General features: G+C 38.9%; 1 protein-coding gene across 1 annotated transcript; it reads right to left on the reverse strand.

The window, feature by feature from the left end:
• Window positions 1–11,206: 11,206 nt before the first annotated feature.
• Window positions 11,207–13,219, reverse strand: LOC110871965 (heavy metal-associated isoprenylated plant protein 20). Its single transcript, XM_022120730.2, has 3 exons — window positions 13,054–13,219; window positions 12,884–12,959; window positions 11,207–11,658 (listed from the first exon to the last, which is right to left on the reverse strand). The coding sequence occupies exons 1-3, from the start codon at window positions 13,126–13,128 to the stop codon at window positions 11,366–11,368; spliced, it is 444 nt and encodes a 147-aa protein (XP_021976422.1). The 5' UTR covers window positions 13,129–13,219; the 3' UTR covers window positions 11,207–11,365.
• Window positions 13,220–13,453: the final 234 nt, after the last annotated feature.

Raw genomic sequence — 13,453 nt, forward strand, 5'->3', positions numbered from 1 at the left:
AACAAACGACCTCAAAAAGCAATACGCAAAGTATGTTAATAAACGGGTTTATTATAATTAAACATAACATAAAACAAATATAATATAAAGTATTTAAATATTTAAGAGTAAATTATATTTTTTATCCTTTTAGTTTGAGCTAAACTGTAGACTGTGTTTTTTAACTAACGAACTTAGGGCTTGTTTGTCAATCTTTGAACCAGTAAGTTTTGAGTCAGTGAGTTTGTATTGTTTGGCTAAAGCTTTGAATAACTGTGCAAATGACTATTTTACTTCTCTAAACTATTTTGTATTAAATGAAATGTATCTGGTGGTTGGCGGTGTTGTTGGTAGTGGTTGGCGGCGACGGGTGGTGGTGTTTGGCGGCAACGGGCGGTAGTGGTGGGTGGTTCACGATGGTAGCGGGTGGTGGGGATGTTGGTTGGCGGTGCTGGTTGGTAGTGGTGGTTGGCCGCGACAGGTGGTGATAGTGGTGGTTGGTGGTTGGCGGTATTTGTCATGGGTAGTGGTGGTGGTTGGTATGATTGATGGTGGTGAGTGGTAACTGAAGTTTTAGGGTTATGGAAGTTTATTAGGACAACGGTATATCTATCACTTAACCATTCAACATCATCTTATTATTTAATCATTAAGAGGACATCTAAACCACTAAGATGTGTTATTTTATGATCCAAACATCATTACCTCTTACCAATTAGAGGTAGCCTATTAACGAAATTATTAAGAAGCTATCAAACAGCCCCTCACATTTGATGTCCTTTATGTTTTAGTTTTCATATAGGCGGTATCCTTTTACCTTAACCCAATTAATTTTTAGTGTTAAGTCATGTTATGTACCTCGTGAAAGCATAATAGTCATTTTATTCCTCTTTAAACATTGTTTAAAATTTAACTTATTCAGGATTAAAGTTATAAATGAAAATATATAAACATAGGGGGATTCTATTGGCACACCGATTGAGTTATCCGCACACTTTGGAAGTCCAATACGGATCGTATTGGCTTATACGATCCGTATTGGATAAAGTTAAGACATGGCAGACTGACAGGTGCAGGGGTTGTCTGGCGGCTGGCCTATATGCATCGTATAGGCCTATACGATGTGTATTAAGGCCCTGAATTTTTGAGGTTTGATTTTTTAGTGTGTTGTGTTTGGCTTTTGGTGTTTTGGGTTTGGTTATTGGTGTTTATTGTTGGTTATTTTTGTTTTAATGAATTTAAAATCTTTATTTTTTTATCGTTATGTATTGTACTATAGCGTATCGTGGCGTATCGTATCACATTTTTAACTGTTTAATATTTCATCGTGACGTGCCGTATGATATCGTATCATCCTTATACCGTATCGTGTCGTATCGTAGTTGTATTTTGTATTATTTTTTATGTTGACGTATTCATAACGTGTGATATTTACATTATACGTAACCAAGCAAACTAATCTAAACAGTTAAAATAAACAATCACAAATACAAATACAAATAAATTGAAACTGCAAATTTAATTACATAATAATTTTGTATATATACATGACATTGTCCAAAATACTTAATTAAGTTTTTAAAAAACATAACAATTTTTTATGTATTTTTTAGAGAATCAACTATAACCAACTATATTCAGAGTATTACTATTCGTCTTTATATAATTAATGTGAGTGTATTAGAAAGAGTAAAAAAATAAGTGTTTGTGAATAAGATAAAGAAAAAATAAAAATTATGATATGTTAGATTTGTAAAACATAACTAAATTAGAAAATGAAGAAGAGGATGTGTAAGGTCTTTTTGTTGAGACCTTGGGTGCATTCCCACAAACAATGCATAAGTGAAAATATCTTCCATACACTAGGTTTTGGTGTTGAGGTACACTCCCTTTCTTAATTTCGATTGGATCACTCCAACTTTGGTTTTTTCCTTAGACTTGGGCTTATATCATAATTAAGGTCTTTGACTTTTTTGATGGTAGGTCTTTGTGGGTGACATGTTGCTAAGGACAACTCAACACTTCAACATCTTGAATAGCATAATATTAGGTTAGAAGGTATTTATTTATTACTAGGGAAAATTACCAAAGTGGCCGTTTGACCAAGCCAATTTCGAAAATAGCCATTTGACTAGGCATAATGCACCCTCCCATCAAAGTGAACTCCCATATTTATGCACCTTCAATCCAACCACCAGCTAGCCGACACGTGTCCCTGCAGCCTGAACCGGCTTTATGCCGCGTCGCCTGTCAGCCGAGCCGCTTCCCCCCCAAGCCAAGCCGCTTCGCCGCCTGCCCACAAGTACAAGCCATGCCGCCTAAAGTACAAGCCAAGCCGCGTAAAGTACAAGCCGAGCCGCTTCAGTAGCATTTTTTAAAAAATATCAAAATATATAAAAAAACATCAAAAAAATATCAAAAAATATCAAAAAAAAATCAAAAAAATATCAAAATACTCTTTCTCTCCATATATTTAATAACTCGGTTGAATATTGTGAAGAATAGAATTCATTTTTATCTCTTTTCTCTTTGTTTTTTATCAATTATTAATTTAATAATTTAATATTTTATTAAATTAAATAAACTAATATTTTAATAAATTAGTTTTTGGTTAATGATGCGTGTTAGTGTATATATGTTTTTAGATATATATTTAAGCCCTTTTTACACTTTTAGCCAAGTTTTAAATTTATAAAACACGATATTTACTAACACTAAACACACATATGGGCAAGTGCACCCATCGTGGATGTAGTATAGTGTTGGTAAGATACCGAGGTCGTCCAAGGACACAAGAGCTTTTAATACCGGTTTATCCTCAACGTCTAATCAAATCAAAAAGGTTAGAAAAATGTTTTAAACTAAGAAAAATAAAAACTAACTAAATGCTGAAAATAAAAATAAAATAAAAACAGATAGACAAGATGAATCACTTGGATCCGACACGTGTATTAGTATAACCTTTGATTATTTTCGCACTTTTGCACTTGTTTAAGAGATTATCTTAGTTATTGTAGTAGGCCCCTCTTTTGAAGGCGACGTTACCCTCAACCCAGTAGTTTGAGTCAGCAAGGATACAATCCTAAAGGGTCGGATTATTGAAAGATAATGAATTAAGTTATTAATGCAAATTATGGTAGGCCCCGCTTTTGGCGGTGACGTTACCCTCGGCTAAGTAGTCTGAGTCAGCAGGGATACAGTCCTAAATAGCCGGGTTATAGTATTAATAGTAGTTAACTTATGAGGGGGTCAAAGAGTTTGGATCCCCGCCATCCAATACCTATGGGCATTGAAGGAGATCCTACTAAATTTGACCCAGGTCCCAAGCAGGACCTCTAAACGCTGAACAAGGGCAAGACCTTTACCAAACCGTTCCCTTAACCCCCGACCAGGTAGCCAACATACCTCCATATAGACCGTGGAGATATGAATGGTGAAAATCTTTTATTTTATATAGACAGTAAAATAATGCCAAGACACCACGGACAAACGATAAGGAAAGATCACCTTCAACATAAGTAACTAGTTATTAAAGTCATTAATACAAAACCAAATAAAAAGTGCAAAAGATTAAAAATAAAAAGTATTATACTAAACACTTGTCTTCACCAAGTGATGTAAGAGACTTAGGCAAACATGGCCTTGATTGTCAAGAACTCTTACGATCAATCTTGGATCCCGAGACGACTCACACACTCTACGATGGACAATGGATGATGGTGGTGGATGATGGTGTTATGGTGGTGGTGGGTGGTGGATGAGGTGTGAGAGAGGTGGTGTGCCAAGGGATGAGGGAGAATGAAACCAAGCTCCTCTATTTATAGGCTGGACAGAACGCTGGACACGGCCCCGTGTCCACTGGACACGGCCCCGTGCCCGTCTGACACTCTCTCTCTTCATTAATTGTAATTGCGAATTACAATTAATGCGCCTGCTGTACTTTCAACACGCCCCCGTGCCCGCTGGGCACGGCCCCGTGGTGAGCAATGGAAGCTTCTACTGGTTTGTCTTTTCTGCTGCTTCCTGGGCACGCCCCCGTGTTCGCTGGACACGGGGCGTGTTCAGACTCTGTTTTCTTCTCTTTGTTTTTGGGAGGTGCCGTTGAGGGTCCGGGCAGTCCACTTTTGTTCCTTTTCTTGTATTTATGGTAGAATTAGTGGTCTTTTTGCTTCTTTTGTGATTTTGAGCTCATTTCATCCTGAAAATACAAAAGGAAGACAAAAACACTCTTTTTCCAACATTAGTACTTAAAAAGGGTTAGTTTTATGCCTTAATTGATGTGTTTTATATGTTGCATTTTACACACATCAAATACCCCCACACTTGAACTTTTGCTTGTCCTCAAGCAAAACTCTTTTAATGTGGCTTACACTCCCAAATGGAATAGGTAGAAGAGAAGTTTTTTAGCTTGTCCTAGAGTGTCGGGAATCCAAGGTTTTTATAGGTTTTATTTTTATTTTATTTACAATCCTATTCGTCATGATTTATTTTGAACTTTTCATAAGATAAACTACTTATTTTGGTATAACATGACTTATTAAAATTCCATTTATATACAAGTTCACATACCTCACGGGAGATCACTCAACACTCGGCCGAAGGTGTATATTTAAGTGAATCGCTCGAGAGCGGCACGGACTTACGTTTTCCATAGGCTTGCCAAGCGATCAATCCTCCTCCTTTTTAACTTTTTACCTTTGTAAATATCAAGAGGACTTTTGGGGTGAAGGCTTGGGTTTAAAGGTGGGTGGTTGGTTAGTGGTTAGTAAAAAGGGCGAAAATCGTAACAAGTGTCGGTTTTCATACCTTATTTTTAGTGACATTTATTTTTGAAGTATTTCTCCAAACAAGCTTTTGTAGCTTTTGTTTGTTTTTGACTTCATTATATATTTTTTTTTTCGTCACGTAAAGGGTATGTTTATGAAAAACCGAGCTTGTTACTAAAATAAGGGTGAAAAAAAAATAAAAAAAAGGTTTTTGGTAAAAAAAATTGTTTTGGGGGTAATGAAATGAAAGGTTTAGGCTCAAAGGGGTTTTTCTAGGGGGATTTTGGGTAGGTAAAAAAAAATGAAAAATAATGGTTTTGAAAGAAAAATAGTTAGTCCTAATGCCTCCATCATTTACTTACTTGGGTTTAAGTTGGTAAGGACCGGGAATGTATCGTCGTGGCAAGTTCTAGATTTGTAAAGACCGAGCGGCTATTCACACAAGAAACGAAAAATGAGCATTTAATCTAAATATGTATATTTTTATGCTCAATAAAGGCTCAAAACTCACTTTTGTGGGAATGGGTTTTTAATGTGACCAAGCATATATAATCGAATTTTAGCTAGACTTGTTATACCGTTTCGTAATTTTCTTATGTTAGTTCTTTTTATCACGACGCTATCGGTTGTAAAATAAAAAAAAATATATAACCCTTTTATAACTTGTTATTCCCAACTTAAACTAAGACAAGTAAATAAAAAAAATGAAAAAGTTTTTTGAAAAAAATTTGGGGTGTTTAGCGGTTCCAATAGAGTTTTGTGTAAGGCTTGTTTTAGGATTTTGCAAAATTTCAAGGTTTTAGCATCCCCCCCCACACTTAAATTACACATTGTCCTCAATGTGTCCAAAAATAAAGTTTTTGGTTGATTAGAATATGTAAAAGTGTGTTTAAAAACAAAGATTTGTGTTACTGGCACTCTGGACACGGCCCCGTGTTGACCGGGCACGGCCCCGTGGTCAAGTGCCAGTAACAAAAATTATAGAAGTGAAACAGAAGCCTGGACACGGGGGCGTGTCCGCTGAACACGGCCCGTGTCCAGTTACCTGAACTGGGTGACTTCCTGCAGGGGGCTCAGCACGGGGCCGTGTTGGTTGGGCACGGCCCGTGTGGAGCCTTCTGTTATGGAGATTTTTGTCGGTTTGTTCTGTTCTTCTGCATGGTTCCATTTTTTCTCGTTCCCTTTTTCCATCCATTACCACCATGAGTCCATTTTATTCTGCAAAAACTAAAAGATTAAACTAAACTAAGGATAGGTCCGCGGAATGCCTCCGTGGTGCGCCACGTTTATAAGGGTCTTTGGCTAGACCCGATTCCCGGTCACGCGTCTTTTGATTGGGGTGCCTTGCCTCCCAAGTTACACCGTCGGAGAGCGGCATCCAAGCTTGAATCAATAACCTTCATGTAGTGGACCGGGTCGTCATCCTCTATTCTCTTCCCAACTCCAAATTTTTCCTCATCGTCCCCATATCTCAAAGTTAGTGTCCCGTCATTCATGTCCACCACTGCTTGTGCGGTGGCAAGGAAGGGTCTCCCTAGAATAAGGGGGACCTCGGTGTCTTCTTCCATGTCGAGTATGACAAAGTCAACAGGATAAACAAATCTGCTTACCCTTACCAAGACATTTTCGATGACACCTTGCGGGAATTTAACCGATCGATCAGCGAGTTGTATGCTTATTTTTGTGGGGCTCGTGGTTCCCAAGCCAAGCCTTTTGAACATTGAAGAGGGCATGAGGTTAATGCTAGCTCCTAAGTCGGCCAAGGCATTGCGAACGGGTGATTCCCCTATTGAGCATGGAATTGTGAAACTTCCGGGATCGATCTTCTTTTGTGGTAGTTTATTGAGTACGAGGGCAGAGCATTCTTCGCCTAAATTAACGGGGTACGGAACTCGAGAGGCCTTGGTAGGCTCTGTTGATGGGGGAGTGTCCTTCTCCTGCAGATGTGTTGGCGTTGATTCTTCCGTTGCTGGAGGTACTTCTGCAGGACCTACGGTGCGGTTTCGTAGTGTGATGAGGTGAACTTGCGCCTTTGGGTTGGTTTCGGTATTGCTAGGTAATGCGCCTTGTGGTCTTTCGGAAAAATTTTGAGCTAGTTGATTTATTTGTTTTTCTATGTTTTGAATGCTAGCTTGTTGATTCCTAAAATTTGATTCTAATTGTAGGAATCTTTCCGAATTTTTCTTATCAGTGTCGGAGACAAGGCGAGATATGGTATCTTCGAGCCTCTCTCTTCCACTTTGTTGAGTGAAATTTTGTGACTCATTTCTTGATTGCTGAAAGTTTGTTCGTTGCGGTTGTTGGTTACTACTATTGCCGGGCTCCCTCCAACCAAGGTTTGGGTGGTTTCGCCATCCTTGGTTGTAGGTCCCCGTTGGAGGACCCGACGGCCTAGGTCTATTATCAATGTAGTTTACCATTTCTTGTTGATTGTCCGTTTCTTTCATGCAACTCCAATTTTCATGTGACCCACCACACCCTTCACAAGCCATGACCGAGACTGTTTTGGTCATTTCTAATTTTTTTATTTTTGAAGAAAGGGCCTCGATTTGGGCTTGTAAAGAGGTGTTTTCGTCTACCTTATGGGCGCCCGGGGCGATAGATTTATTTCCCCGGGGAGTGTGCCATTGAAAATTGGTTTGAGCAATTTCCTCAATCTGATTATATATTTCGTGTGGGCGACGATTACCTAAAAGTCCCCCGGAGCTAGAATTAAGTGTCTGCCTAGTATGTGGCAACAACCCATTGTAGAAAGTGGATACTTGTTGCCATATTGCGAGGCCGTGATGGGGACACTTGCGTAATAGCTCCTTGAACCTTTCCCAAGTTTCATATAAGGATTCCCCGTCCTCTTGTGAGTATGTGTTAATTTCAGCCATTAATTTAGCAGTTTTAGAAGGAGGGAAATACTTATACAGAAATTTTTGGGCTAGTTCATCCCAGGTGTTTACCGATCCAGCCGGGAGGGTGTTGAGCCAAGCTTTCGCCCGGTCTTTTAGTGAGAATGGAAACATACGAAGGCGGATGGCGTCGTTTGATGCTCCATTGATCCGAAAGGTATCACATATTTCTAAGAAATTAGTTATATGTAGATGGGGATCCTCGTCCGCGAGCCCGTGAAAGGTCGCGGAGTTTTGGAGCATTTGTATCAAGTGCGGTCGAAGTTCGAAGTTATTGGCTTCGACATTCGGTGCATTGATAGCGGCGCCTAGATTACCTACGGTGGGCCGTAAGTAATCCATGAGGGTACGTTGGTCCGCCATTGGGGTTGGATCACCCGAAACCTTCTCTTGGTTTTTGGCTTTTAACCGTTTTCTGAGAAAGCGTTCGGGTTCTTCTAATGGCTCCTTTATGTCTTTATTGGAACTGGAGCTCATACACTACGCGAGGTTGGCGTCGGGTTCCAAGTCCTGCAATAAAAACAGAAAAGAATATCGGTCAGAAGGTTCACCACGGCCCCGTGTCGAGCGAACACGGCCCCGTGGTCGTAGTTACAGTGATTGTTTTTCAGATCCCAGTTACTGGAAGTTGGACACGGCCCCGTGTTGCACCGACACGGCCCCGTGTTCAGCCTTCTGTAACTTGAAAAACAAAAAAAACTGCCAGTAATGAGGCTGAGCACGGCCCGTGTCCGACCAGGCACGGCCCCGTGCTGAGCTCTGCAGAAGCTGAAAATTAAAAAAAAAAAATCCTAAAAATTAAAGAAAAATAAAAAGATGATTAGGCCGTTGATTCCTAACTTTCTTAAAATCCTTGTGTCCCCGGCAACGGCGCCAAAAACTTGATGCGTGTTAGTGTATATATGTTTTTAGATATATATTTAAGCCCTTTTTACACTTTTAGCCAAGTTTTAAATTTATAAAACACGATATTTACTAACACTAAACACACATATGGGCAAGTGCACCCATCGTGGACGTAGTATAGTGTTGGTAAGATACCGAGGTCGTCCAAGGACACAAGAGCTTTTAATACCGGTTTATCCTCAACGTCTAATCAAATCAAAAAGGTTAGAAAAATGTTTTAAACTAAGAAAAATAAAAACTAACTAAATGCTGAAAATAAAAATAAAATAAAAACAGATAGACAAGATGAATCACTTGGATCCGACACGTGTATTAGTATAACCTTTGATTATTTTCGCACTTTTGCACTTGTTTAAGAGATTATCTTAGTTATTGTAGTAGGCCCCTCTTTTGAAGGCGACGTTACCCTCAACCCAGTAGTTTGAGTCAGCAAGGATACAATCCTAAAGGGTCGGATTATTGAAAGATAATGAATTAAGTTATTAATGCAAATTATGGTAGGCCCCGCTTTTGGCGGTGACGTTACCCTCGGCTAAGTAGTCTGAGTCAGCAGGGATACAGTCCTAAATAGCCGGGTTATAGTATTAATAGTAGTTAACTTATGAGGGGGTCAAAGAGTTTGGATCCCCGCCATCCAATACCTATGGGCATTGAAGGAGATCCTACTAAATTTGACCCAGGTCCCAAGCAGGACCTCTAAACGCTGAACAAGGGCAAGACCTTTACCAAACCGTTCCCTTAACCCCCGACCAGGTAGCCAACATACCTCCATATAGACCGTGGAGATATGAATGGTGAAAATCTTTTATTTTATATAGACAGTAAAATAATGCCAAGACACCACGGACAAACGATAAGGAAAGATCACCTTCAACATAAGTAACTAGTTATTAAAGTCATTAATACAAAACCAAATAAAAAGTGCAAAAGATTAAAAATAAAAAGTATTATACTAAACACTTGTCTTCACCAAGTGATGTAAGAGACTTAGGCAAACATGGCCTTGATTGTCAAGAACTCTTACGATCAATCTTGGATCCCGAGACGACTCACACACTCTACGATGGACAATGGATGATGGTGGTGGATGATGGTGTTATGGTGGTGGTGGGTGGTGGATGAGGTGTGAGAGAGGTGGTGTGCCAAGGGATGAGGGAGAATGAAACCAAGCTCCTCTATTTATAGGCTGGACAGAACGCTGGACACGGCCCCGTGTCCACTGGACACGGCCCCGTGCCCGTCTGACACTCTCTCTCTTCATTAATTGTAATTGCGAATTACAATTAATGCGCCTGCTGTACTTTCAACACGCCCCCGTGCCCGCTGGGCACGGCCCCGTGGTGAGCAATGGAAGCTTCTACTGGTTTGTCTTTTCTGCTGCTTCCTGGGCACGCCCCCGTGTTCGCTGGACACGGGGCGTGTTCAGACTCTGTTTTCTTCTCTTTGTTTTTGGGAGGTGCCGTTGAGGGTCCGGGCAGTCCACTTTTGTTTCTTTTCTTGTATTTATGGTAGAATTAGTGGTCTTTTTGCTTCTTTTGTGATTTTGAGCTCATTTCATCCTGAAAATACAAAAGGAAGACAAAAACACTCTTTTTCCAACATTAGTACTTAAAAAGGGTTAGTTTTATGCCTTAATTGATGTGTTTTATATGTTGCATTTTACACACATCAGTTAACAAGGTTAGTAGAAAACTAACCTAGTTAGTAGATCCTTTAATACATTCAAAATAACCTAGTTAGTCCAACTAGGTTAGTTTTTATAAAAGAAACCACTAACTGAGTTAGAAAACTCAGTTAGTTCAGTTAAGAGTCAAAAAAAAGAAACAAAAAGGGAAGCTGAAGCGGCTCGTATGCAGGGTGTAGCGGCTTGGATGTCTGATGAAACGGCTAGAGGACAGGTTATAGCGGCTTGGGGGTAAAGCGGCTTAAATTCAGAGTATAGAGGCTTGGAATGGGGTAAAGCGGCTCGGCTTTAACATGAAGCGGCTCGGCTTGGCAGTCCTCAAAGCGGCATAAATCAGGCATTCTGCGAAGCGGCTTGGCTTGTGGGGGAAGCGGCTCGGCTGACAGGCGACGCGGCATAAAGCCGGTTCAGGCTGCAGGGACACGTGTCGGCTAGCTGGTGGTTGGATTGAAGGTGAATAAATATGGGAGTTCACTTTGATGGGAGGGTGCATTATGCCCAGTCAAATGGCTATTTTCGAAATTGGCTTGGTCAAACGGCCACTTTGGTAATTTTCCCTTATTACTATTCATAGCCGGCCCTGGAGGTGGGCGGGGAGGACCACCGGCCAGGGCCCGATATTTCGAGGGGCATGTTTTTTATGAAAAAAAACCGATATGTATATGTAAGATATTTTTTTAATAGGGTACACTCATACAAACACCAACATAGCCCCCCTTACAAAACTATTCTTAGGGTTTAGATTAGTTATTAATCCCTTTGGCATTAGATTTAGACCTTTAGTGAGCCCAATACCTAATTTCGTGAAGGTCTAAGGGCACATTTTTTCGAGCTCGAACAGGGTACACGAATTCTCAGGGCCGGCCCTGTTACTATTACAGATTGACGTGTAACAAATTTGGAACAGGGCCAGCAAGTGTAACTTAATTTGTATTTAAACATTTATATACTAAATATTTTAAAAGTGCATACGTACTGGAAATGAACTTCTACGTACATCAAGATTACACACGAAGATTTCAAACTAGTAAACAAAGAACTAATAACTATGACAAAGTACGCAAATATATTATCAAAATTATACACGAAGCAAGACCATTCCAACTCAAAATTTGTGATGGTGGCACCATTCACATAACCGAACACGCGTTTGGGTTTTCGTCACTGAAAAGATCGTCATACTTCGCACTGGGAGAATTTGGAGCATGAAATGCTTGAGGGACGTTTTTAACATAACCCGCAGGGGCTTTCTTGTCGTATGCTTGAGGAGCATATGGGTAGGAGGTAAGAGTATAGGGTACGTATGGCCACATTTCAGCTTTCTTTCCAGTGTTTTGGATTTTCTTTAAGACCTTTTTTGGCTCCACATAACCCTTCACGGTTACTCGGCTTTGTTTTCGATTTACATCTACCGATTTCACGCCTACATAAGATGAAAAAGAGTTCATGGTTAATAACGATGTTCAAAGTGGTGTGATAATTTACATAACACGTAATGTTACGTGATAGATGTGGTTATTTTTTGAATAATCACTACGTGTTGTTTGTTTAAGTGACGTTTAAAACAAGATGAGATAAAATAATATAATAATTAATTAAAATAATATATTCGATTATTGAGCCATTACACTTGGTAAACTAAGATTAAAATATATAAGGAGGGTTACATCATATATTATGAGATCTGTGGTGAAAGAAACATGGGTACCATTGCCATACCAAATAAAACACGACTGATCATTGCAAATAAATAATTAAATTTCTGACATATTATGAAAAAGATCCATGAAATTTACTTAAGAAAATTCGAAGGTATAATTACTAACTACGGTTTCGAAAAATGACAGCTAAACTGGTCTAGTTGGTTGGGTCTCGGCCCACCCGACTGGTTTGACGGTTTAACACTTTTGTACCATTTCTTTAAATGAGAAGGATGGGTTACCAATATAACACATATGCACACTTTCTAACCTGACAAAAAAAAATGTTAAGTTGACGGTTCGGTTTACATGCCCTGGTCCAATTTCTAAACCGTAAGCAGTCAAAAATAAACCATGAACCGAACCATATACATCAACTTGTTTTGGTTAGAACGGTTCACATCGTCTCTAAAAGTTTATAAACACCCTATTCTAGAGTTAATCAAATGTCCATCATGGGAATTTTGATTTTGACATATATACCTCCGTAAGAAAAAAATCAATTACACTTTAATCCCATGTGGCATTAAAAAAAAAAAAAAGTGTAATGATTTGAATATCATTGACGATGGGAAAATATATAAAGTTTCAAAAAACTTTAATCCTAAAACTGCATTATCCTAAAACTTTTTCCTAGAAGACAACATCAAATACCCTATCACCATTTGTGGCATGATTATTGTTTCTAGAGTTCTTTTTTTAAAAAATGTTTTTGGTGCAACATTCTTTTTCAAACCGGAAAAATTGACTTTCAATACTAAAAACCCTCAATGTTTATATATAAAGAAAACCCTAGTTAACGGCAGCTGCAGGTGCATACATCATACATATTTAAAAAGAAAAAGAGAATAGCAAAACTATTAAACTTGCATGGTTATATTTAAGTTACTTATCAGTGTATAAACTTGTCATAATGTATATTTGGAGAAACTGAAAGAGAAAGATAACCTTTTAAAGAAGAAGCAGCATTCTTGACCCTTCTTTCACAGCCATCACAGTCCATCTTCACCTTGATCTCAACTGTCTAAAACACCCAAAAACATAACTTTAACAAATCTTGAAAAACACACATGTATGAAAATCAAGAAACCGATATTATTAATGGGAAATCAAGATACCTCCATATTTTTGCGTTTGCTTTTTCTTGTACTGGTTACAGAACATAATTCTGAGACATGATCCAAATAACCCATATTTGATTTGATACTTTTATAGTTTTATAACTATATGTTTGACGGTATGTGTGTGTGTGTGTGTTTATGGGGTTTACTGTTTAGAAGGGTTTTAGGTCAGGGATGAAGAGCAGAAGGTGTGACTTGGTATTTATAGGAAAGAAAAGGATGAAAACAGAAAGGGTTTGGAGAGCAAGTAGTTGTCAACAAGCTGTTATTATTGGAATCTTACCCTATTTTATTACTTGGATTTCCTAGATCATATGAAGTGCTTCGCATACCAAAATTCAATATTCGAGAATCGGTAACAACATTAAAAACAGAAAATTCCATAAATAAAAGATTT

This window comes from Helianthus annuus, chromosome 8 (genome assembly GCF_002127325.2).
Source record: "Helianthus annuus cultivar XRQ/B chromosome 8, HanXRQr2.0-SUNRISE, whole genome shotgun sequence".
NCBI classification, from domain to species: domain Eukaryota; kingdom Viridiplantae; phylum Streptophyta; class Magnoliopsida; order Asterales; family Asteraceae; genus Helianthus; species Helianthus annuus.

Bases quoted from the DNA above. Each gene is read 5' to 3' on its own strand.
- LOC110871965 (XM_022120730.2), bottom strand. From the start codon at position 13,128: ATGGGTTATTTGGATCATGTCTCAGAATTATGTTCTGTAACCAGTACA. The intron at 12,960-13,053 runs GTATCTTGATTT...TGGGTGTTTTAG, and splicing joins GCAAACGCAAAAATATGGAG to ACAGTTGAGATCAAGGTGAA. The intron at 11,659-12,883 runs GTTATCTTTCTC...CATCTTATGTAG, and splicing joins TGCTGCTTCTTCTTTAAAAG to GCGTGAAATCGGTAGATGTA.